Source organism: Coenobita brevimanus, unplaced genomic scaffold, assembly GCF_032717465.1.
Source record: "Coenobita brevimanus isolate Jiangsu-jjx unplaced genomic scaffold, ASM3271746v2 jjx.HiC_scaffold_2596, whole genome shotgun sequence".
Taxonomy (NCBI): Eukaryota; Metazoa; Arthropoda; class Malacostraca; order Decapoda; family Coenobitidae; genus Coenobita; species Coenobita brevimanus.
Window position 1 is genome coordinate 6289 of NW_027643540.1, and position 27429 is coordinate 33717.

The window sequence follows — 27429 nt, forward strand, 5'->3', positions numbered from 1 at the left end:
CTGTACCAATAAAAATAAGAAAATATATATATATATATATATATATATATGTATATATATGTAATGTTCTTCGGCTCAGCAACCTGGCATATCAAATTGCTATCTGGAACAAAGAAGAAACCAGCTGCCTTCAGTAAGTATTTAACAAACATCATCATCATCATCATCATCATCATCGTAGAAAATGCATAGTCAACTAAACAGCCTCATTAAACAAGGAAATTATACATTCTAAAACACAGGCAACTGGTAAAATGGTAACAGGGAAAACTGTGGGTGTGTATGGTGTGGCAGATGAAATGCTGAAAGCATCTGGTGATGTAGCAGTGATACTGTGCATGTTTACGAGGGGAAGGGTGATGCTCTTAATCGAGGTAGCTGTAGGAGAAAATTTTGGCCTGCATGAGCAAGGAGACTTAACATTAATAAGAGACAATTTGGTTTTATCCCTAGCAGAGGAACTGTTCATGCAATATTTAAAGTACTGTTAGGCAACTCAGGAAAGCTTTTATGGTAAGAAAACATATTTACTTTGTTTTTGTTGACAGTTCTACTTTCATTACTCTATTTTCTTGCATCTGGATCCTTCCCACCCCATTTTCTGTAAGAATTAATGTTAGGATAATGCTTAGGTTAGATTCATATATGTCAGATGAGGTTATGAGGGTACATAATATTAAAACATACATGATCTGGGTTACAATAGATCAGGAAGCTCTGGGTTACATTAGGGTAGGATGGACCAGATTAGATTCAACAGGTTAGCATAGAGTGGGATAGGGTTATAAAGGTGAGATTAGGTTAGCTAATGTTTGGACTGGATAGGATATGTTAGGTAAGTCTAGGTTATCTATTTCTAATGCTAACCTGCCAAGTCTTGTACAGGCAATGCCACTGGGGTGTCTGTGAGGAGGGTGGGGGTGGGGGTGAGATGAGGGTTAAGCACCAGGCCACACTCCCTCTCCAGGCTCACCAGGCGACAGTGGACGTACTGCAGCTTCACTCCCATGTCTCTGTGTCTCTGCAAGTCCAATGGTAATATCAAACTTATGACCTGAACAAATTTACGACTATAGTAAATGCCTACACAATCAACATTGAGGCAGATGATGTGTGTTAAGCAGCAACCATTAAACTCTTCCACTCCATCAGGTTTAAACTCTTCCACTCCATCAGGTTTCCCTCAAGCTAAACACAATTGTCTGGTGGTAACAATAAAATAAGGCTTGAGTCATACTTCAGACACTAATGAAGATTTTTTTTTTCTTCCACTGTATACTGTAGTAAAACAAAAACATTCACTACAAAAGCAACAAAGTCAATTAACCCAGCATAACTTCACTCTAAATTTTCTTGTGAAGTGTACAGTCATGGTTAAAGGCTAATGTATATCTGAGTACAGCAGACTCCACCACCACCATTCCCTGACTATGTACATATTCCTTACTATCTCACCTACTGAATTCATCTAAATTTCATGATGTACTAGGCCTCAGTTCCCCAGTCCCTGGCAGTTCCCACTAATCCTCTTGATGATATCTGAAGCCACAATGAAGCTGAGTAGTGACAGGGTAGGGCAGAAATTACCCAGATGCTTTCACGCCATAACTTCACTGGACATGTTAACTTTAATAGCATGGGAAACAACCGAAGCACTGGCACAACTGATATAACTTTTTGACACCACTGTTCCCCAGTATTAAATGGAGACCAACAGTCTGAGTTACTTTGTTAAGCCAGTATTAACCTGCAGACACATACACTCCTTGAGAGCTGTGTGTACTAACCTGCTGTGATTACCTTTTTGTACTCGATATTTTTGTATTACCTTTTTGTATTCCTTTTTTTTTTTTGTTTTACGATGATGTAGGAGAGAGCCACCTTCTCAGCCATGTCATCATCACTTGTCCTCACACTGGCCCTTGTATCTGCAGGAACAGAAGCACTTTAGTTCATCTGATTACTCATTTCATCACCATTAACTCCTTCACCTTCATCATTCTTTGTCTGTGTCTGCCCTCCTCTCTTCCTATTTCTCACCATCATCCACTCCCGTGGTGTAGTGCAGCCTTCTTCTTTTACCTTTGTCATTCTTTCTCTGTGTCTGTCCTCCTCTCTTCCTGTTTCTTACCACCATCCACTCACTTGATGTAATGCTGCCTACTTCTTCACCCTTATCATTCTTTTTCTGTGACTGTACTTCTCTCTTCCTATTTCTTCCATCCTTCTTGTCACTTTTTATTACTCTTCTTTCCTTTTCAGGTGGCTTTACACTGAGTAACAAGCCTAATGGTTCCCTGTAAGCAAGGAAACCATTTACAACGCTGGGTGGTAACCATATAACTAACCTATATGTTTTCCCCACGTGTCAACAAGTGGGTTGGCAGAGGGTTAGTGCCCCTCCCCGTAAAACAATGAGCTCAAAGACAAAAAGCCACCCCTTACTGGATTGTGGCATCTGGCTATAGACAGACAGATAGATAGATAGATAGACAGACAGACAAATAAGAACTTCAATATGCTGATATTGTCTTTCAGTTCACTCATGCAACTATGGTATGGTTTTGGTCACCTTAAAAAATCTTTAGGAGTGAAACAGTTAACAAAGGATATGTTCAATCCCTCCAGCCTGCAATATCACTCCTAAACTGAATCAAACCATCAAACAGAAACAGGAGTACAAAAAGATGGAGGTCAACATATTCTATCTATCTATCTATTGCCAGACGTCATAATCCCATAAGAAGGTGGCCATTTGACTTTGAGTTATTTGTTTCATGGGGAGGGGCACTAACCCTCCACCAACCCACTTGTTGACATGTAGGGAGCACGTATGGTTTGGTTATATGGTTACCACCCAGCGTTGTAAATGGTTTCTTGGCTTACAGGAAACCATTTGGCTTGTCACTCAATGTAAAGCCATCTATAAAGGAAAGAAAAGCAATGAGAAGTGACAGGAAAGATGGGAGAAATAGGAAGAGAGGAGGGCAGGCACAGAAAAAGAATGATAAAGGCTATGGAAGAAGTAGTCAGCACTACATCAAGTGAGTGGATGATGGTCGCCCCTACCACTTCAACATATTAAATGGGCTAATAATATTTCACCAAGTCAATATTGTACTGCAACGAGAAAAGTGAAAACCAGTAAAAACTAAATGGCTGCAGCAAGGAACTAAAACGGAATCAAAAGAAATTGATTATAAGAGTGGTATGGGATGAGGGATAGAATACTAGACATCCACAGCCATGAGAGAGTTAAATATAGACTGGTACCGTACAGATGATGTGACGAGCTGCTAAACAAACTGACATGACAGACCTGACACTGACTGCACCCGGTTCAGCATTATCACCTCCCGTACCTCAACCAGGAGGTCTGCCTTGGCCTGCTGGTTGGCCCAAACATAACACTGTACAGCTTCCTGATGGCATCTTCCTCCAGGTCACTCTCAAGTTTTGTGCATCATTTCTGAAATATAACATGGTGGGGATATTTATACATCTCACTTATGAATACATCAGTAAAAAAAACAAAAAGTTGGAAGCATACCAGATGCACTGTCTTGTTTTAAGGGAAATTATATGAATGTACAATACTATAGAGAAATGCTACTACTTTACATCAGTACCAGTTTTGTCTAATGGTAGGTGGAGTAAACTAGAATGAAATTTAGTATATAATGAAGGCATCTTGAATTGGTCTATTACTGGTATCTTGTTTTCATTTTTCTTGGAGGGAACAATTTTGCCCACTTCAAGCCTTTGGTTCCTACTTCCTTGCATTAAAAGAAATAAAAGATATAATATACATGAAGAAAAATGCACTATGAACTAGCTGCCTTAAATGTGGAAGCACATACAAAATTGTAAAACATCTCTAAAAAATCCTATCACCATACTACACTAAGAAATACACTGAGGTGCTTTGGACATGTGGAGAGAATGGAGAGTGAATGACTAAGAGAGTGTATGCAGGTGTGATGGAGGGAGGGAGAGACCAAGGATGAGGTGGAGGGATGAAGTTGAGAGGTATATAAGGGAGGGGGGAGTGAGCTAGGGGGGAGGGCAGTCAAATGGTGGGTGACAGAGCAACTTGGAGGCATTTCATATGGGACCATCCTTTCTGGGATTAGGGCATTGGGCTATTGATAGATAGACAGATAGACATACAGAACTGTAAATCATCTATAAAAAAAATCCTATCACCATACTGAAAGGGATTAACCCTTGCTAAACTACAAACTTCATATAAGGTACAATGAAGGTGTGCACGGGCCCAGCTGCAAGTCTGGTATGAGGTACAGTTTACACTGGCTATAAAACAATGATTCAGAGGAGGTAACCTATCTTACAAGCAATCAGTGTGGCAGGGGTTCATGCTCTCCTTCTCACTCTACCTTCCAGCACTCTGTCCACATGTAGCCTATACATCACCTCAGAGCCCCTCTCCTTATCCAACCCACATCACCAATTCATTCTCCATCATATTTCTATTATTCTAGCTATGACCTCACAACTCTGGAAGTATCTTCCTCTGTCTGTATTTCCTACTGCCTATGACCTCCAGTCTTTCAAACACAGTTTGTCCAAGCATCTTGAAACAAATGGATCTTGATTTTGGCTCTCTGTTAACTTGTTTTTTTTTTTCTCTTTCTCTCTCTCTCTCTCTTGGAGGGAACACTCTTACACTCTTGCAGGCTTCTGGCTTTTGGTTTGTTCTTGCATTAAAAAAAAAATATATATACAGTCTGGAAAAGCCCTCTGGTCCTGAACAAGTTAATAACCTGCCCAGTCCAAAAGTCTCCCCTGACCTGAATAAAACTGCATGAAAGATGCAAGACAAAAGATGTACTGAAGGAGTATAGTTGTGCCTGAGTCTTACCCATATTGGAGGAGACCAAACTGTGTGGCCCAGTCACCCAGGTGGTTGATGCAGGTGACATGGTGGCCCAGGGCTGAGTGGAGGCAGGCCAGGATGTGCCGTTGATGGTGGAGCACAGGTGGCCAACGTGGAAAGGCTTGGCAATGCTGGGTGAGCTGTGGGATGAGTGGTGGAAAAAATAATGGTCATGTTGAAGACTGGAAAACTGTTACTGATAAATGGCACAACCAGCTCCAAATTATCCCTAATGAGGTGCAAGAGCCCTGGGTTAGGGTACCATACTGAAAAATTTAGGGAAAACAACAAGCGTACTCCAGAAAAACACCACACACAGTCGCACACACAGGAAGACATGGAATAAAAAAATAGGGTTGCATTTACTGACGCTTTCCAGGTCTCTACAAACAAAAGTCCAAGTAATATAAACATTGGTTTCTGCTTTAGATAAGAACTCATAAGATTTGATTGTTAGGAAAATTAATGAAATTTTGCATAAATTTACAGTGTGTTGGTAATTTCATCACTTCATATGAACTAAACTTTGAAGTAATAATTATATGTCCAAACACCATAGCTCATCATTTTAATAAAGGAAAAGAGAAAGGAAAATGTCTTAGACTTCAAATCTGCTGCTGCTCTTAATACAATTGGATCTTCCTGCTTCTTGCAGCAAATGTATGGAGAAATTCATCCATATTAATTTTCTGAGTGTATTCAGTGAGAAATGAGAGTAGGTTACTTTTTCTTTTATGGGTCATAGATCGTCTGTAAGGTGTTAGTACACGTGAGAGTGTTGAAAAGGATTTTTCACATACAGCATTACTAGAGCCAAATGTGAGAGCAGCTGCATACAATTGGTAGACTTCACTGAATCCTTTTCTATAAGGATGAAGAAGCAAGCACAAGTCGTTTAGAGTTTTGTGTACTTTGTCATCAAACTCTTTTTCAATAAAGGTCCTTGCCACTTGACATTCACTTTGGAGCAGAGATGAGTCAGAATTAAGACCTATGAGATAAGCTAATGGGGCAATTTTTTTAGGATCTAAGAAACTCACACTGGGTTCTGGCCAAAGGCATGAGATTGCAGCAGTCACTGCACTACTGCATTCACCAAATCTAGCATCAAGCTCCCCAAGGCAGTTATCTACAATGCTGCAATAAATCTGCCTGAAAAGTGTTGCTTCACTTTCTGCATTGCTAGGATCTTCTGAATGTCCTACACTGGCCTCAACAACTGAATCTTTTGACAAATGTGCAGGCAGTTTGCGGCTCCACTTTGGAACCTTATGTACATATTCAGGTTCAGAGAGATAATGATCTGCAAGTTTTGTAATGATTCCCTCAAAAATTTTTACATCATTTCTCATGTCTTTTACACTGCAGACCACAGATTCAATTAGTCTAGTTCCAGTCATCAAATCACAATCACTTGATTGTAGGAGCTTATCAGCAGGTTTAATTAAACTCAAGACTGTCTGAACACAATATGCAATGAACATATACTTCCTACTTCTGATCTGCTTCAATAAACCTGTTGCCTCAATACAAATTACAGCATTACATCCATTTTCTTCACAAGATTCAAGTGCATTCACTATCCTTTCATGGTTTTCTAAGATAGCAGACACAGTATCTAAATGACCTGACCATCTCTGTTCCAAAAGTCGTTTGAGTTTTGTTCCATCATAAATCCTGTCTAGTTCTGAACGATGTAGAAAGTTGTACAGTCTATTGCAAATGGAAAAAAACAATTTTACATCATTCTGCATTTCAACTGAATGTACCACAACCAAGTGCAGTTGGTGATTGAAATAATGTACATATGGGATTTCCTTCTGAAGTTTTTCTTGTAGCTTTTTTTGAACACCTCCATGCTGACCTGACATCACAGATGCTCCATCATAACACTGAGATAATATATTACTGCAATCAAGTCCACATTCATTTAGTGTTTTAAGTATTAATGAGGCCAGGCTTTCTGCATCAAAATCATCTGTTGTTGGCATACCAATTAGACTCTCATTTACTTTACCACCCTTTACATATCTTACAACTACAGATATATTTTCTGTGTTGGTAGGGTCACGAGTTCCATCAGACTTAATGCTAAAAAATGGTATGTCAGCCTCCTTGATATCATTAACAACATTCTCTATGACAGTGTCTTTCATAATGTCTATTATCTCATTCTGAATCCTAGCAGAAGTATAGGAGGCATTCTTAGGAATCATTTGAATAATCTCTGAGAGCTTCTTATCTTTAGACAATGTATACTGAAATAACTTCATAAAAAGACCAGATGGCTCACCTTGAGACTCACTACTTGTATCGAGACACCCTGCTCCACTCTTACCATCTCCACGCATAGGTAGCTCATTCACACATAAAAACTGAATTACCTCTACCACTGATTTAATACAGTACCTGCTTTTCCCCAACTGCTTTTCATTTACCATTGTACTGACACTCTGGTTCTTCTCTATGCGCATTTTTCTCTCCTGCCATATAACCACAGCTTCTACATGAGTTTGAGAATTTTCGTGTTTTTGGAAACCTTTGTGTTTGTCTAATGCATGGCGCCAGTTTGAGTAACCCTCTTTAGTAAATGTACGGTCTTTAGAAGAACTTTTAAAATGTCTACAGGGAAAACAAAATGCTGCCCCCTCTTCTACTGAATACTCAAGCCATGTGCATCCATTATACCAGGATGCTGAGAAGTCTCTCTTACTATTACCATACTGCTTTGGATTAAAAGAAGCAATCTTAGGCTGTACTGGTTCATGATCAGCCTCCCCTAAATCTGAAGGAATTTTGATTTCACTTGGTCCTGATCCATCTCCACCAGTCTTGTTTTTCTCCGGTTCTTTTTCTTTCTTATCAGAAGATGAATTTGGTTCCGGTTGCTTCCCATGTGAACCAACAGGCTTGAAGTATGAAGTAATAGACATTGCTGATAATTTTCTGAAGATTCTTCACATAAATCTATCCATATGGTCACAATGCTCCTGACCTGTGGATGAGTGACACCAAGCTCTTAGTAAAATCATATTATGGTATGTGGTAAAAAAATGTGAGTGTGTGCACAGTGGCAGAATGGCAGGTAAGTCATTTGGCTTTTTGTGAAAAATTAACAGAACTGGAATAGGCTAGGCCAATGTCCTTGGCTAGACAGGCTAGTTTAATAATAATAATAAAAAAATAAAAAAAAAAAAAGATAAATTACCCTTTAGCACAGAATAGGAATTACCAAAAAATAAATAATAGAAAATAAGTCAATAAATAAACCTTGTAAAAGTATAGGGGATGATAGTACAAAGTAAAATATTACCAAACAATAACATATTATATATAATAAGAATTCTGTAAGTCGGCCATAATCCTTTGGCCTACCCTTAATAAAAACAGGACAAACCTTAATGTTATGGTTATTATTAACTTTATGTATCAATTTACTTGAATACAAGCTGCATGCCTATACTGTATCTAGGCCTAAAAAAAACTAGGCTAGGCCTAAAATTAATGAAAAAAATAGCCTAGGCCTATCCTAGCCCGACCTGACCTCATAACAATGGTTAAGAAATCCTGATAAAACTTATGAAAATCATTTATCCCATACTTAACCTATTTTGAAGCAGCCTAACCGTATCTAACCCTACCCTACCTATCAAAACCGACGTATTCTAAAGCAATCTAACCTAATCCGTCTATATCTAGTCAAACTGAAGCCAACCCAACCAAAAATTACCTAATCAGACCAAACCCTGCCCAAAGTGACCTAACCTAACTTTCGATCGGCCATAAACTCGCCAAGAAATTTTGCTGCCTGAAAGTATACGGATGTCACATTCCAAGTCTCGCCTGTTCTGTGTACACGTAAACTTTGTGTGTGTGTGTGTGTGTGTGTGTGTATTTACCTATTTGTAGTATACAGGAATTGAGCAATGCTCGTGTTGTCCTGTTTCCATATCCACATTTATCAAGTCTACCTTTACACACATGAATGTTTTTCTCATGCACCACCTCTTTGTCTAAGTCGTTCCAAATATTTAAGTATTTACCTAATATACCTAATTGTGATATACACGGAATGTACTATGCTCGTGGGTTTCCGTCGCTGTTTCTCAATAAGTCGAATTTAGCTTTAAACTCGTTTAAGTTTTTAGACTGGACGATCTCTTTGTCCAGGCTATTCCATAAGTCTATACTTCTGTAAGGAAAGCTATATTTCTTGATCTCCTTCAAGCAGCTTGACTTTTTCAATTTCATTCCGTGTCCTCTTGTTGCTCTCTTATCCCATACAAACAGATCTTCTTTGTCAATTTTATCTACTCCCACCATGGTCCTGAACACCGCAATCATGTCTCCCCTCTTTCTCCTTTCCTCTAACGAAGGCAAATCCAGTTTTTCCAACCTCTCTCTGTATGACAGGTCTGTCAGACTGGGGACCATCTTGGCTGCTGTTCTTTGTATTCTCTCAATCTTGTTTATATCTTTCTTTTTGTGTGGGGACCACACTACCGCTGCATATTCTAACCTGGGGCGGATCATGGCCACTATTAATTTTTTCATTTCCTCATCCATATAATGAAATGCTACTCTTATGTTAGTCAAGAGTTTATAAGTCTCTCCAACTATCTTGTTAATGTGCTTTTCTGGTGACAAACTATCTTGGACCAGCACTCCCAAATCTTTCTCTTCTCTCCTTTTTGTGATTAATTCATTACCCAAAAAATAATTTAGTGATGGTCTCCTGGTACTTTTACCCATTTCCAATATTTTACATTTCTTTACATTAAATTTCATTTCCCACGTCCGGCTCCAATTGTGTATCCTATCCAAATCCTCCTGCAGTATTTTACAATCCTCCTCAACCTCTATCTTCCTCAAGATCTTTACATCATCAGCAAACAGACTTGCATAACTGTTCACTCCATCTACCATATCATTTACGTAAATCAGGAACTTTACTGGCGCCAACACTGAGCCTTGAGGTGTGTGTGTGTGTGTGTGTGTGTGTGTGTGTGTGTGTGTGTGTGTGTGTGTCTGTCTGTCTGTCTGTCTGTCCGTCTGTCTGTCTGTCTGTGTGTGTTGAGTCGTGTGTGTACGCAGGAGAGCCTGGGTTTGCGTCAGGCAGGGATACTGAGTGTGGAGGGATGGCAGAGTTCATATTAAGCCTGTGTGAATAGAGGTTTTTGTATGCATGTTAGTAAATGTGTGTGTGTGTGTGTGTGTGTGTGTGTGTGTGTATTTACCTATTTGTATTTACCTATTTGTAGTATACAGGAATTGAGCAATGCTCGTGTTGTCCTGTCTCCATATCCACATTTATCAAGTCTACCTTTACACACATGAATGTTTTTCTCATGCACCACCTCTTTGTCTAAGTCGTTCCAAATATTTAAGTATTTACCTAATATACCTAATTGTGATATACACGGAATGTACTATGCTCGTGGGTTTCCGTCGCTGTTTCTCAATAAGTCGAATTTAGCTTTAAACTCGTTTAAGTTTTTAGATTGGACGATCTCTTTGTCCAGGCTATTCCAAAAGTCTATACTTCTGTAAGGAAAGCTATATTTCTTGATATCCTTCAAGCAGCTTGACTTTTTCAATTTCATTCCATGTCCTCTTGTTGCTCTCTTATCCCATACAAACAGATCTTCTTTGTCAATTTTATCTACTCCCACCATGGTCCTGAACACCGCAATCATGTCTCCCCTCTTTCTCCTTTCCTCTAACGAAGGCAAATCCAGTTTTTCCAACCTCTCTCTGTATGACAGGTCTGTCAGACTGGGGACCATCTTGGTTGCTGTTCTTTGTATTCTCTCAATCTTGTTTATATCTTTCTTTTTGTGTGGGGACCACACTACCGCTGCATATTCTAACCTGGGGCGGATCATGGCCACTATCAATTTTTTCATCATTTCCTCATCCATATAATGAAATGCTACTCTTATGTTAGTCAAGAGTTTATAAGTCTCTCCAACTATCTTGTTAATGTGCTTTTCTGGTGACAAACTATCTTGGACCAGCACTCCCAAATCTTTCTCTCCTCTCCTTTTTGTGATTAATTCATTACCCAAAAAATAATTTAGTGATGGTCTCCTGGTACTTTTACCCATTTCCAATATTTTACATTTCTTTACATTAAATTTCAGTTCCCACGTCCGCCTCCAATTGTGTATCCTATTCAAATCCTCCTGCAGTATTTTACAATCCTCCTCAACCTCTGTCTTCCTCAAGATCTTTACATCATCAGCAAACAGACTTGCATAACTGTTCACTCCATCTACCATATCATTTACGTAAATCAGGAACATTACTGGCGCCAACACTGAGCCTTGAGGTGTGTGTGTGTGTGTGTGTGTGTGTGTGTGTGTGTGTCTGTCTGTCCGTCTGTCTGTCTGTCTGTGTGTGTTGAGTCGTGTGTGTACGCAGGAGAGCCTGTGTTTGCGTCAGGCAGGGATACTGAGTGTGGAGGGATGGCTGAGTTCATATTAAGCCTGTGTGAATAGAGGTTTTTGTATGCATGTTAGTAAATGTGTGTGTGTGTGTGTGTGTGTGTGTGTGTGTGTGTGTGTGTGTCTGTCTGTCTGTCTGTGTGTGTTGAGTCGTGTGTGTACGCAGGAGAGCCTGTGTTTGCGTCAGGCAGGGATACTGAGTGTGGAGGGATGGCTGAGTTCATATTAAGCCTGTGTGAATAGAGGTTTTGTATGCATGTTAGTAAATGTGTGTGTGTGTGTGTGTGTGTGTGTATTTACCTATTTGTAGTATACAGGAATTGAGCAATGCTCGTGTTGTCCTGTCTCCATATCCACATTTATCAAGTCTACCTTTACACACATGAATGTTTTTCTCATGCACCACCTCTTTGTCTAAGTCGTTCCAAATATTTAAGTATTTACCTAATATACCTAATTGTGATATACACGGAATGTACTATGCTCGTGGGTTTCCGTCGCTGTTTCTCAATAAGTCGAATTTAGCTTTAAACTCGTTTAAGTTTTTAGACTGGACGATCTCTTTGTCCAGGCTATTCCATAAGTCTATACTTCTGTAAGGAAAGCTATATTTCTTGATATCCTTCAAGCAGCTTGACTTTTTCAATTTCATTCCGTGTCCTCTTGTTGCTCTCTTATCCCATACAAACAGATCTTCTTTGTCAATTTTATCTACTCCCACCATGGTCCTGAACACCGCAATCATGTCTCCCCTCTTTCTCCTTTCCTCAAACGAAGGCAAATCCAGTTTTTCCAGCCTCTCTCTGTATGACAGGTCTGTCAGACTGGGGACCATCTTGGTTGCTGTTCTTTGTATTCTCTCAATCTTGTTTATATCTTTCTTTTTGTGTGGGGACCACACTACCGCTGCATATTCTAACCTGGGGCGGATCATGGCCACTATCAATTTTTTCATCATTTCCTCATCCATATAATGAAATGCTACTCTTATGTTAGTCAAGAGTTTATAAGTCTCTCCAACTATCTTGTTAATGTGCTTTTCTGGTGACAAACTATCTTGGACCAGCACTCCCAAATCTTTCTCTCCTCTCCTTTTTGTGATTAATTCATTACCCAAAAAATAATTCAGTGATGGTCTCCTGGTACTTTTACCCATTTCCAATATTTTACATTTCTTTACATTAAATTTCATTTCCCACGTCCGGCTCCAATTGTGTATCCTATCCAAATCCTCCTCCAGTATTTTACAATCCTCCTCAACCTCTATCTTCCTCAAGATCTTTACATTATCAGCAAACAGACTTGCATAACTGTTCACTCCATCTACCATATCATTTACGTAAATCAGGAACATAAGTCAAGAGTGAGAGCCGTGGAAATGAGTTATTTAAGAGGAGCCTGTGGAGTCACATGGAGAGACAGGCTGACGAATGAGGATATAAAGGAGCGTTGTGGTGTTGATGTGGATGTGATAGGAAGCGTTATGAGGAACACACTGAGGTGGTTTGGCCATGTGGAGAGGATGGAGGGTGAAAGACTGACGAAGAGAGTGTATGTGAGTGAGGTGGAGGGGGAAAGAGGGAGGGGGAGGCCGAGGATGAGATGGAGAGATGGGGTGGAGAGGTATATGAGAGAGGGGGGTGTGAGTTGGGAGCAGGGCAATGAAATGGCGGGGGACAGGGCGACTTGGAGGCGATTTGTTTGTGGCCACCCCAAACGGGATTGAGGCGTCTGGCAATAGATAGATAGATAGGAACATTACTGGCGCCAACACTGAGCCTTGAGGTGTGTGTGTGTGTGTGTGTGTGTGTGTGTGTGTGTGTGTGTCTGTCTGTCTGTCTGTGTGTGTTGAGTCGTGTGTGTACGCAGGAGAGCCTGTGTTTGCGTCAGGCAGGGATACTGAGTGTGGAGGGATGGCTGAGTTCATATTAAGCCTGTGTGAATAGAGGTTTTTGTATGCATGTTAGTAAATGTGTGTGTGTGTGTGTGTGTGTGTGTGTGTCTGTCTGTGTGTCTGTCTGTCTGTGTGTGTTGAGTCGTGTGTGTACGCAGGAGAGCCTGTGTTTGCGTCAGGCAGGGATACTGAGTGTGGAGGGATGGCTGAGTTCATATTAAGCCTGTGTGAATAGAGGATTTTGTATACATGTTAGTAAATCTGTGTGTGTGTGTGTGTGTGTGTGTGTGTGTGTGTGTGTGTGTGTGTGTGTGTGTGTCTGTCTGTCTGTCTGTGTGTGTTGAGTCGTGTGTGTACGCAGGAGAGCCTGTGTTTGCGTCAGGCAGGGATACTGAGTGTGGAGGGATGGCTGAGTTCATATTAAGCCTGTGTGAATAGAGGTTTTTGTATGCATGTTAGTAAATGTGTGTGTGTGTGTGTATTTACCTATTTGTAGTATACAGGAATTGAGCAATGCTCGTGTTGTCCTGTCTCCATATCCACATTCATCAAGTCTACCTTTACACACATGAATGTTTTTCTCATGCACCACCTCTTTGTCTAAGTCGTTCCAAATATTTAAGTATTTACCTAATATACCTAATTGTGATTTACACGGAATGTACTATGCTCGTGGGTTTCCGTCGCTGTTTCTCAATAAGTCGAATTTAGCTTTAAACTCGTTTAAGTTTTTAGACTGGACGATATCTTTGTCCAGGCTATTCCATAAGTCTATACTTCTGTAAGGAAAGCTATATTTCTTGATATCCTTCAAGCAGCTTGACTTTTTCAATTTCATTCCGTGTCCTCTTGTTGCTCTCTTATCCCATACAAACAGATCTTCTTTGTCAATTTTATCTACTCCCACCATGGTCCTGAACACCGCAATCATGTCTCCCCTCTTTCTCCTTTCCTCTAACGAAGGCAAATCCAGTTTTTCCAGCCTCTCTCTGTATGACAGGTCTGTCAGACTGGGGACCATCTTGGTTGCTGTTCTTTGTATTCTCTCAATCTTGTTTATATCTTTCTTTTTGTGTGGGGACCACACTACCGCTGCATATTCTAACCTGGGGCGGATCATGACCACTATCAATTTTTTCATCATTTCCTCATCCATATAATGAAATGCTACTCTTATGTTAGTCAAGAGTTTATAAGTCTCTCCAACTATCTTGTTAATGTGCTTTTCTGGTGAGAACCTATCTTGGACCAGCACTCCCAAATCTTTCTCTTCTCTCCTTTTTGTGATTAATTCATTACCCAAAAAATAATTCAGTGCTTTACATTAAATTTCATTTCCCACGTCCGGCTCCAATTGTGTATCCTATTCAAATCCTCCTGCAGTATTTTACAATCCTCCTCAACCTCTGTCTTCTTCAAGATCTTTACATCATCAGCAAACAGACCTGCATAACTGTTCACTCCATCTACCATATCATTTACGTAAATCAGGAACATTACTGGCGCCAACACTGAGCCTTGAGGTGTGTGTGTGTGTGTGTGTGTGTGTGTGTGTGTGTGTGGAGATATGCCTTTGTCTAAGGTTGATCTGCATGTGTGTAAGTGCAGTACTGTGTGGGACAGTGTGTCCTTATGTGTTCAGGGATAGCTGTACAGTATGTACAGTATATGAAGGTATGGCTATGTATATAAAGATAGAACTTAGTGTGTCGACTTACGGATATTTATGATGTATATGAATCGACATTTTTAAAGATGTAATAGTGTACGAATGAATGGAGGTGGGGTTACGAGTGTTGAGGTGGAACTACGTGTGTGGAGGTGAGGTTGGGGTTCAGTAGGTCGAGATAGGGCTACGTGTGGAGGTATCTGTGTCTGAGTTTGTGTGTGTGTGTGTGTGTGTGTGTGTGTGTGTGTGTGTGTGTGTGCATAAAAGGATATTAACCAGCCTTATGCAAAAATATATTGTTAAGAAAATCTTTGCTTGACTGGTGCGATGTCCTGTGTGTTACCACGGCAACCTCCCACACCACCAGTTACATAAACACGTTTCCACACCAACAAGATCCATTAGAGAGTATTGTGTGTGTGTGTGTGTGTGTGTGTGTGTGTGTGTGTGTGTGTGTGTGTGTGTGTGTGTGTGTGTGTGTGTGTGTGTGTGTGTAATTCTAACTCACATAAGAATCGTGGAAGAGAATTACGACTGCCTCTTCCTCAGTGTAGCATATGTTTTTAGTTTATTTAGCTTTCTCTGGACGATTGTATAAGAGCTTTGTGGAAAATACTAGAACTAGAACGATGGCAGTAGATACAGCCTTGTGTACCAGATATCCTGCCCAAGTTTCATTAGCAGATATCTTGCCCAAGTTGAATAAAGTCGTCTGAAGTAAGAATAAGCTTGAAGAGACGTTGCTGTACTGAAAGTCGTTGGATATGCCTTGTTTTATGTCTTTTCGTATCCATAAAAGACTGAACCTGAGTCTGTTATCTCGCAGCCACATACGAAAAGACATAAAACAAGGCATATCCAACGACTTTCAGTACAGCAACGTATCTTCAAGCTTATTCTTACTTCAGACGACTTTATTCAACTTGGGCAACGTATCTGCTAATGAAACTTGGGCAGGATATCTGGTACACAAGGCTGTATCTACTGCCATCTTTCTAGTTCTAGTATTTTCCACGAAGCTCTTATACAATCGTCCAGAGAGAGCTAAATAAACAAAAAACATATGCTATACTGAGGAAGAGGGAATCGTAACTATAAAGGACGCTGTTCTTAAGCAGTCCACCCTCAGTCACACGAGAAGGCAAACGTAAAAACAAAGATTTAGTTACACAAGGCACACACAAAATATATAAGATAGACGAAACACGAAGCGAGCACACACACACACACACACACACATAAAATCACGTTCACCTCCTGTGATGTTTGACTTTGGAAGGACCGACCAACAAAAGACCTAATGCATAAATCAATTTATTTTAGCCCAGTCTCAACTAACCTATCCATATTTGCTCGAACTGAACCCTGCTTAACCTCGAATGACCTAATCCAACCCAAATTAACCCAACTTAATCTAACTTAACCTCACCTAACCCAGTCTAATTGTACTTAACCTCACAATCTCCCCTAACCTCCTCATACCTAACCTAACCAATTCTGACACAGCCTAACCGCATCTAACGCTACCTAATCCTACCCAGTCTCACTTAACCATACCATACCCGACCTAACCCAACCAGTCAAGCCTAAAATGACCTAATCCAACCGAACCTAACCCAGCCTAACCCAACCAAATAAAACCCAACTCAAAACCTATCAAAACCGACGTATTCTAAAGCAATCTAACCTAATCCGTCTATATCTAGTCGAACTGAAGCCAACCCAACCAAAAATTACCTAATCAGACCAAACCCTGCCCAAAGTGACCTAACCTAACTTTCGATCGGCTATATATTCGCTAATAAATTTTGCTGCCTGAAAAAAAGTCTACGGATGTCACATTCCAAGTTTCGCCTGTTCTGTGTACACGTATAACTTCGTTCTTACCTAATTGTATCTTTACAGGAATGAGTCAAGCTCGTACTGTCCCGTGTCTTAAACTATATTTATCGTACATATTCTTAAATTTGTGAATTGTTTTGGCAAACACTATTTCATTCGGTAGTGCAATTCCATTGATCAATTGCTCTGTTTGGGAAACTGAATTTCCTTACGTCTTTATCACCTCTCCTTCTCAGCATGTCTTCATTTATGTATGTGTGTGTGTGTGTGTGTGTGTGTGTGTGTGTGTGTGTGTAATTCACCGGGTCGTGTGTGTGTGTGTGTGTGTGTTCTTACCTAATTGTATCTTTACAGGAATGAGTCGTACTGTCCCGTGTCTTAAACCATTTTTATCGTACATATCCTTAAATTTATGAATTGTTTTGGCACACACTTTCATCCGGTAGTGAATTCCACTGACCAATTGCCCTATTTGGGAAACTAAATTTCCTTACGTCTTTATTGCCTCTCTTTTTATGCAGTTTTTTGCAGTGTCCTCTTGCTGATGCATCCCCATAGGTTATATACTTATTTATGTCTATTTTCTCCTACCCTGATATGCATTTATATAGTATACTGTATATAATATACAGTATAATCATGTCTCCTCTTTTCCTTCTTTTTATAAGAGAAGGAAAAGAGAAGACATGATTATACTGTATATCATATACAGTATACTATATAAATGCATATCAGGGAAGGAGAAAATAGACATAAATAAGTATATAACCTATGGGGATGCAGCAGTAAGAGGACACTGCAAAAACTGCATAAAAAGAGAGGCAATAAAGACGTAAGGAAATTTAGTTTCCCAAATAGGGCAATTGGTCAGTGGAATTCACTACCGGATGAAAGTGTGTGCCAAAACAATTCATAAATTTAAGGATATGTACGATAAAAATGGTTTAAGACACGGGACAGTACGACTCATTCCTGTAAAGATACAATTAGGTAAGAACACACACACACACACACACACACCACACACACATACATAAATGAAGACATGCTGAGAAGGATAATAACATCATTCATTAGACCAACACTGGAATATGCATCAGTAGTCTGGAGTCCTCATCTAAAAAAGCACATAGACAAGATTGAAAAAGTTCAAAAGGCCGCTACAAGATGGATACCAAGCTTAAGGGACCTAAACTAAGAAGAAAGACTAAATAAACTGAATCTACCAACACTACAGGAGAGAAGGAAAAGAGGTGACATGATAATGCTATATAAATGCATATCAGGAAAGGAGAAAATAGACATAAATGATTACTTAACGTATGGAGAAGCATCAGCAAGAGGACACTGCAAAAAATTGCATAAGAAGAGAGGTGATAAAGACGTAAGGAAATTCAGTTTCCCAAACAGAGCAATTGAACACCATATTATGGTGTTTGCAACACCTTAAACCTTCTTCAGTTATACTTTTCAAGTAGTGCCCAATTCTCTTGCTGTATGGGGCTACTCTTGGGTCAGCATTATTAAATTCTTTAAGCAACTTACCTCACTCCAGTTACCTCCATATTCACTTACTGCAGGCCTTTGCCGGTTCCACCTTTATATTTTGTAGTTTCCCAACCTCCCGTCACCCATCAAAGAAATACCAGTACTATATGACAATAGACCAGCTGGCCCACGCTAGTCAGCTCCTACACAAGTGTGACTAAATAAAAGAATGTCATAATCCCACTGGCTGGGGAAGCACCCAGGCACCTTTCTTACCAGTTTATTTCTGTATCGTGGTAGGTGGTGGCGACTATCATCCACTCACTTGATGTATTGCTGCCTACTTCCTCCATAGCCTTTATCATTCTTTTTCTGTGCCTGCCCTCTTCTCTTCCTATTTCTCCCATCTTTCCTGTCACTTCTTATTGCTTTTCTTTCCTTTACAGGTGGCTTTACATTGAGTGACAAGCCAAATGATTTCCTGTAAGCCAAGAAACCATTTACAACGCTGGGTGGTAACCATATAACCAAACCATACATGCTCCCTACATGTCAACAAGTGGGTTGGTGGAGGGTTAGTGCCCCTCCCTGGAAAACAAATAACTCAAAGTCAAATAGCCACCCCTTACGGGATTATGGCGTCTGGCAATAGAGAGATAGATTATTTCTATATCAATGTTCCCTTGTTTATGATCACAAACAAACTGCCACCATTCATACAGCAGTAAGAGAAGAGTTGTGTAAGGTCAGCAAAACACATCACTAGGACTCAGGTGCTAAAATGCCTCCTGTGCTAAACACCACTGTCCACTACTAAAGAAGGCTCTCTCATTTACCTGATCAATTATCCTGTATTCTTGTCTACAGGAGCATTTTGTTAAGTGCTCAGCAGCAGATCACCATCCTCCTTTCAGGGGATGCTGACCACCAGTCCCCTGAGTTCATATCTAGCTGAGTGAAGTGAAAACAATACATGAAGCTAAATGCTGAAGGATTTAATCACTCAGTTCAAAATGATGATGCCATCCTTTTTCTGAAGGAATCCCCAAACTGAGGTGAGCCATGCTACTGTACACATGGCTTGTATTCTCATCAATTAAGCAAGCTCCCTAGCCCTTAGCTAGTTATTTTTGGATACAGCGGGGTAATAGGATTATATTAAAAAAATATGGATACTCAGTCTCTCCTTTTCTTATGAATCCATACATCTTCCCTCAAGCACTTTCCCATTAATCCAAACCACTTTCCCTCACATACTAATAAACTAAATTCATTCTCTCAGTCTCTTTAACAGCCTTACTTGATAAACCTGCATCCTTTTTATGTGCCGAGTGGGAAGGTGTGCTGACTCCTGCTAACAATGTCAACTCTGTCACCTCCAACTGTGTGTCACTGGGTCTGCTGGAGTCCCTTGTTGTCTTCTCCTCTGTTCCATCACTTTCACTAAACTCCCTCGACTTTTGTTGCCGTCGTCTCAGCTGGATTACGTAGACCACAACCACCACCACTGTTATACATGAGATCAGACATGTGTAACTGAGGTTATATGAATATGTTCACCTGATATTCTACCACTTTTACTCCTGATGTTCCAGCACTTCTACTTCTCACTTCCTTCCGTTAACTAACACTTCCAAACTAAGACAGGCTTCGTATGTTGCTCTGCCCAAATATGATTCTTGATTTGACAGGATACATTAGGGGGAGAAGTGAAAGACATACAGTAAGCATGTCCCTGCCTACATCACTACCATGACACTTGTTAAACAGGAGACCAAGGAAGTGAACTTTACTTTTTTCTATTATAATACTGTTTTGCTTTTTGCTTGTTTTTCTTTCCACGAATAAAAAAAAGCAAATAGTTGAGAACCTGCAAGACTTGTTTCTTCCAAGGATAATAGAAAAAAAGAAACCAAATCAATATACATTCATTCTGAGATACCTGGACACGTAACAGACGAGGTCACAGGCAATGGGAAGGACAGACTGAGGAAAGAAGTTCCTGAGCTGACCAGCCGTATAAATGAAAGTCTGAAAATACCAGCAGGTTCTAGTTTTAGACAGCTGGACCCTTGTTTCCTTTTGTACAGTTTTGTGTTTTATATTTTAAGCCTGGTTTAGTCAGCTAATTTATTGAGTTTTAAGGAAAACTTTTAATAGTGAAGCTTCAGCAAGGCCTTTGATCATCATCAATCATTCATCATCCATTCCTATGGTGCCCCATGAGAAGTGTAGGAGCCCAGGGCTTGGCAAGTTGGTCCTGACTTTTAAGATGAGTGCGACCATCCTCACTCATCCCTGCTATACATCTTTACAGGCTCAATTAGACTGGAGCGCCTTAATTACCCACTAAACTACCCGAAGCCATAATGTGGTACTGGTTATAAGGTTACCAGTGTAGTAAATGGTTTCCTAGAGTACAGGAAACTATTTGGCTTGTCACTCAGTGCAGAGTCACCTGTAGACAGACTGAAGAGGAAGGAATGAAGGAAAGAAAGACAGAAGAGGATGGAAGAGAAGAAGGAAGGAAGAGAGAAAAGGGCTACAGTCACCCGAGAGCAGTGGATGGTGAGAGAAAGGCCTTTGATAATAGGGGAATTTAAATAAATCTAACTTAACCACTCCAGTAAAAGCACATCTTTTAACTATTATTCTTGCTACTGGCAGATCATTTATGCTTTGCTTAAGGAAGACCTCTGGAAAAGAAAGGGCTAGTATCATCTGATATGAAAGGGTTAAAAATATGCACAGTCTGAGAATACTGTATCCCCTTTATTCTAAAATACCTATTTGATGATGATGATGATGATTCATATTTAAAGCCTATCCATCTCACTACTGTAGTGAAGACAGGGTGATGATAAGGATCATGATGCTTACTGGTATTCAAATCACCCTTTTAGTGACAGCAAGAAAAAGGTTATGATGATGAAGACAATTATTATGATGAATCTTACTAACCATATTTATAACTGTGAGAGTGAGATGCTAATATTGTTACTGTTGATTATGATGACAAAATGTAACTCATGAGCAACTAAACCTGGTACTGACCTAAGAGTATGAAGAACCATACCAGTGAAGCCACCAGTGTCGCCAGGGAGAGGGTGAAGCCATGTTCCACCACTGACCTTGCCTCACAGTGCTGCCCTGCAATACACATCAGTCACTGCCTCTGTTCTTGGGAAGCAGCTGTGTTATCATTAGCTTAAAGGACCCTGTAGTACCTCTTCCTTCACAATTTGGTATACCTTTGAATACCTATTAATTTTCTCTTTGCATATACAGTATAAATACAGCTTCATATCAGAACATGATTTTTTTTTATTAAGAAATATTTAATGAAATTATAAGAAACTGTATTTTAAATATATTCATGTCTTTTTATATATTTACTGGCCACATGGATTATATTATTTAGAGTTTACTGACCACAAATTATCTATCTATCTATCTATAGCCAGTCGCCCTAATCCCACAAAGGTAGTGTGCCTCCAGACAAAACGCCTCCAAGTCACTCTGTCACCCACCATTTGACTACCCTCCCCCAACTCACCCCCCCTCCCTCATATACCTCTCAACTCCATCCCTCCACCTCATCCTCGGTCTATCCCTCCCTCTACCTCACCTACATACACCCTCTTAGTCAGTCTTTCATTCTCCATTCTCTCCACATGTCCAAACCACCTCAGTGTATTTCTCCTACTCTTCTCAACCACATCCACATCTACCCCACAACGTTCCTTCACTCTACGTAAATGTACATAAACATGGTCAAGCTCTTTTGGTCAAAAGACTGGGAAGCATGAAAGTTGGCAAAACTTGAGACACACAGCAATAAAGCAATAAGCAGCATGTATGTTGGGTCTCACCAATGTAGGAGGAAGGACAGTGGCAAAAATACCCTGGGCTGGCATTGGCACAGGTTCCACCATTAAGACAGGGTGACCACTGACACTCATCAACGTCTTCACAGTGCCCACCCTCTCGTGTAACCTCTGATCCCTCTAGGCACCTGAAGGTCCATGGTTAACAATTATTTTAATTACTCTGCAGGACATATAAATCTTCACAGCAGTTAATTATATCATCATCATCATCATCATCATCATCATCATCCGGACCTCCTTTCCCACCCAAAGGCAGGGTGAGGAGTAGCAATGTCCAGACAGCCCAAAATTGCCCAATCCAATGGGCCACGCTTCCATTCACTCATCATTCAAGCCCCCGGAATCCTGGCTCTATCGGATACGCCAAAAACATTCACCACGTTATGTAGCTTCACAGTTAATTATATTCTAGAATAATTTTGCTTTGTCATATTTTTTTCCTGTAATACAATACTTAATTCACTCTGGTTTGGTTTCTGGTGTCTGATAACCCTATGAGCGAGGATGAAAGTATAAACAGTATCATGCTAGTGAAGAGACACAGACAGACAGACAGACTAAGAAATATTGTACATTCATACATTCTGTAATCCAGTGTTCCTTGTTCACCAAAGTCAACCTTTTCTTTCATTGTTCGTAAAGAATTCTGGTCAAGTTCTCTAAGCATGAGGCCCTTTCATGCAGTTTCATTCCACATCTTCCTTGGTCTAACAATGGGGGCTATCCCTCCCACATTCAGCTCTCCCATCCAATAGCTCTCACACATTCTCACCATGTGTTCAAACCACTTTGACCTGTCCATGTGCATTACCCCACTAACATTCTCAATAGCCATGCAATCTCTTAATTTGTCCACAATGTTTGTTTCTTAATGTGGAACTTCCTCTTAATTTCCTCACACTGTGTATTTCTTAGTGTGGAATATATTACAAACTAACAGATGTGGACAGAATGAGACATGCAGATAAAGAGAGATAAAGTACTGTACTAACCCACATTCATGCCTCCACCAGACATCAATACAGGTGAAAGGGGTGAGGCAGGTGACATTACTGCAGGCTGGTGGGGCAGTACAGCCAGCAGACACACTAGTGAACATGGTGGCTTGGGCTAGGGCTGATGTGTTAACCAGAGGTGGCAGGGGCAGTGGCACTCCAGACACTCGTAGGTCATCCAGGCAACCTTAAACATCATTGGAGGAACACATATATAACAAAAAAGAAGGTCCAAATTACCAAACACACGGATCTAGTCATACAACCATGATATAATACTGCTCCATCAAGAGAGAAGAGGTCTTTGGCTGTGTGACACAGTTCAAACAGATCCACACTGTAAAAGAGATTAAGGAGATCTTATTGTATGTCTAGACACTTGGACACATACCATGAGTGAGATACAAAAAAAAGAAAGAAAAAGGGCTAATTATCAGTGAACTTAAACATCTAAATTTTTGGAAGAGACAGAGAGAACATGCGTCTGGGCACTCAAGACACCTGCAGGTCACTGAGGCAGCCTGACAAACATCATATATTACAAAAGAAAGATCTGGACAGTAAGTCCTAGTTATAAATAGTCTTTATTAGGTAAAAAATAATTAGTAACAGCCTCATTTTTGCTGCCCCATTGCAAGCCACACAGAGTTCAGGGCTTGGTAGGGTTAATAACTACACTTCCATAATCCAGTTAATTTAAGTCATAAGAAACCATCCTACATCCCTGACAACATTACAAATTAAAGAAAAACCTCTGGCCTCTTGCAATCAAACCATGGCACATTTGTACACAACTTTCTCTAACTGGATTTCTATCAGTAAATTATATAAAAATTACTGATTACAGATCCACTGCTACCTATAAAGGAGCTTTACTAGTTTTCCCTAACTTGTAGTATAGTACCAGTTGTATGGAGAACTTTGAGATACAGTATATTGAAAAAAAAAATCTTGTGTTGCCCTGTCCCCTGTCATTTCACTGCCCTCCCCCCAGCCCACACCCCCCTTTCTCATATACCTCTCCACTTCATCCCTCCATCTCATCCTCCATTTCCCCTTCCCTCTCCTCCCCTCTCCTTCACTCACATACACTCTCCTCATTGGTCTCTCAGTTTACATCCTCTCCACATAGCCAGCATCATCATCATCATCAGCATAATTAGTCACTCTGGTTCACTTCCATCTCTGTTCACTCACAAACTCTATCCTCACAAATGTAACACCATTATTCTGGTTGTTGGCACTGTTTTCATTATATCATCACTATTCACTCACACACTCTGCCCTCACAAAAACATTAATATTATTCATATAATAATATTATTTTTCTATGGATGTCGGGCCCATTTCACTAAGCATGCTTTTGGTACTTCTCCTAATTTCATATTTCTTCTTTTCTTGCATCAGCATCCTACTTCATTCTATTTTTAAGTGAAAAAAACATGGGGATAACAATGATGATAAAGTTATTATTATTACCGCCACCAATGAAGTTGAAGGAGGTTGTATATTCACCTACATTTGTCTGTCTGTCCAGACAGTATCTCCAAAAGTTCTCAATTATATCAATGAAGTTTAGTGGAAGGGTGGGCCATGGGCCAAGGAAGAATTTATTAAATTTTGGGGTGGATCCAAATCTGGATCATGCATTGGCGGAGGTATGCGCTCTTTGAGTGCTTCCTAGTTATTATTATTATTATTATTTATCATTATTATTAATACCACATTATTATAATTTTGAAATTAAAACCTTACACAGTACCTTCGGATATACTGTATATGGTGTGCCACTGCCCATCAGTAAGGACGACCTGGGTGAGGCAGAGGTGTGTGAGTGCAGCAGGGTGTAGCAGCAGCTTCAGACACACCCGCCCACTGACCAGGTGTAGCGCTGCCAGGTCACGCCCATGTTGTGACCCCACCCACACCAGCTGACCAGAGTGTTCCCACGTACGAAACCTTACAAATATATAACAGTGAGTCCTCAATACAGCTGGGTCCCATTAAATGAGTGGGATGTGTTGATGGAAGACTGCTTGGATAGCAAAAGAGCAGACACTTGTATATCAAACAAAATAAAAGGATCGTGAAACTCATATAACAGAGTACATAAATTAAGAGAAAAATAGGGTTAGGCTAACTGACCCTGCTCGCATAACTGAGATCGGGTCTAAATTGCCCATTCTCATATCACTGGTTTCTTGTATAGCAGATACTTGTATAACAGGACCTGCTTGTGTAAATAACATTTTTAAAGTCCTCTGCTTTTATTGTTCCCATGTCCACAACCTTACAAAAAATATTTTTACCATATCCCCTTGCTGTATGTTGCCTCTTTTCATGTTATTATACAGTAAGAACCTCTTCATCCTTACATGTCTCTTTAAAAATTAATAACATATTTTCTGGCTAGAATAAAATACAGTTGACATTATCCAGCAGCAGGATAATGGAGACTTTTTCTAACCCTTCCACCCCAAGGCATCTCTCCTTAGCTGAATAAATCACTAGGTATTTGTCAGAATAAAATATAAAGCATCTCCTCTGGTTGAATGGGTCTACAGTAAATAATGGTAAAACATCGCTCTCATCTTAAATGTCAGGACCAACTTGCCGGCTCCTACACTCCTCATGGGGCAATGTAGGATTGGATGATGGATGGATGGATGGAAAACTAATTTGTCAATCAAAAATCCACTATAACCTATAAATCTTAATTCCCCTGGTTCCCCAATTTTCATCACCAACTACACGGAAAATGTTGTAACAGTCTGGAACACATCCGTGACTTAATAATGAAGACTGTCTGCATGGCCCTTCTATTGATCAGTGGGTAGATGAGCATTTTGATGGTATAGTCATAAAGACAGAATGATTATGAACTAGGAGGAGAGGAGGGTATTGCATATATGTGTGAGTCTGAGGACAAGGGGAGGCAAGGAAGGCCAAAAAGATGTCTGGATATGGTAAATGAGAGCATGAGAGGGAGAAATAAAAGAAATTTCATGAAACAAATGACTTGGTGAGGAAAAGAAATGTATAAAGATGAACATAACACAGATTTCACTCATTTTTTTAACCTGACATGAATTGAACTGGCTTTATCCTACAGGCACTTGTGAGTTACAGAAAAAGAAAACAGACCTTTTTTTTCTTTTACTTTCTCTGAATGGATTATTTTTTAAAACACAAAGGCTCTCTTAATTCCATTTTCTTTAACAGGATTATTTTTTGAAAGGATTCAGTCTTTGGGTTCTACTTCTGCATAAATCAAATGGTTGGTGTAGTTCTTAGGATTTCATTTCATTTGATAAGTTATGGATGAAACAATTTTTAGTAGAGCTTGAACCTTTTGTTTATATTTTCTGCACAAATAACTGGGTTCTTATGCTGTGGCTCCTTAACTTGCCTATAAGCAAGGTGCAGCGGGCTAAAACAACATAAGCTATCTATCTATCTATCTATAGCCCGACGCCCTAATCCCGCAAAGGGTGGCCACAGACATAACGCCTCCAAGTCACTCTGTCACCCACCATTTGACTACCCTCCCCCCAACTCACCCCCCCTCCCTCATATACCTCTCAACTCCATCCCTCCACCTCATCCTCGGTCTACCCCTCCCTCTCCCTCCCTCCACCTCACCTACATACACCCTCTTAGTCAGTCTTTCATTCTCCATTCTCTCCACATGTCCAAACCACCTCAGTGTCAAAAGATTTCTTATGTTGTGTAGTAAACAGGGCTATCACATATCTGACTCCTTATGGAACAATATTTTTAGAGTTTTAATCACTGCTTTCTTATTTTTGCATAAATTAAAAGGACCTAGTAAAAAAGCTCCTCAACTGCTCAATGAGCAAGGACTGAGGCAACAACACAGTCCATTCCAATATCAGAATTTTACTCATATTTCTCACTCAAACTACATCACCCATATGGGTAACTGTCATTCTAATCTGGAATGGACTATATAGTGTACTGTAGTTCCAGGTGATAAAGTTAAGAGTGTGGGAATATGGGCAAGTGTGAGGGGGTATGTAATGATCAAGTGTAGTTCTAGTAAGGAAGGGACTATGACCAAAGGCCAGTTGATCTCACCTGAGCTGGAGGAAGGTGGTATGTGGAGGTGGAACAGAGGTGAGTGCCATCTTGACGTAACTGCTGTGTGCAAAAAAGACAGGCTGAGTGTGGTGCATGCAGGTTTCACCCGCCCAGCCTGACTCACACTCACATGACCCCTTCCCACCCACACCAACACACCTGTTGAAAAGACAAATTTAGAAGGGAGCAATGAAACTATACTTTACA

The 27429-nt window shown here is 40.2% G+C and overlaps 1 protein-coding gene across 1 annotated transcript in view; it reads right to left on the reverse strand.

Annotated features, from left to right (window-relative positions):
• Positions 1-867: 867 nt before the first annotated feature.
• LOC145389910 (neural-cadherin-like) overlaps positions 868-27429 on the reverse strand; it is a gene marked incomplete at its 3' end in the record, with an annotated part of 42484 nt that continues 15922 nt past the window's right edge. The window contains 12 exon segments of the mRNA XM_080265025.1: positions 868-1021; positions 1861-1928; positions 4883-5037; positions 5735-5900; positions 6891-7139; positions 7611-7832; positions 19546-19743; positions 21291-21386; positions 22109-22251; positions 23119-23308; positions 24884-25080; positions 27220-27381. Coding sequence (XP_080121151.1) covers positions 868-1021; positions 1861-1928; positions 4883-5037; positions 5735-5900; positions 6891-7139; positions 7611-7832; positions 19546-19743; positions 21291-21386; positions 22109-22251; positions 23119-23308; positions 24884-25080; positions 27220-27381 — 2000 coding nt within the window.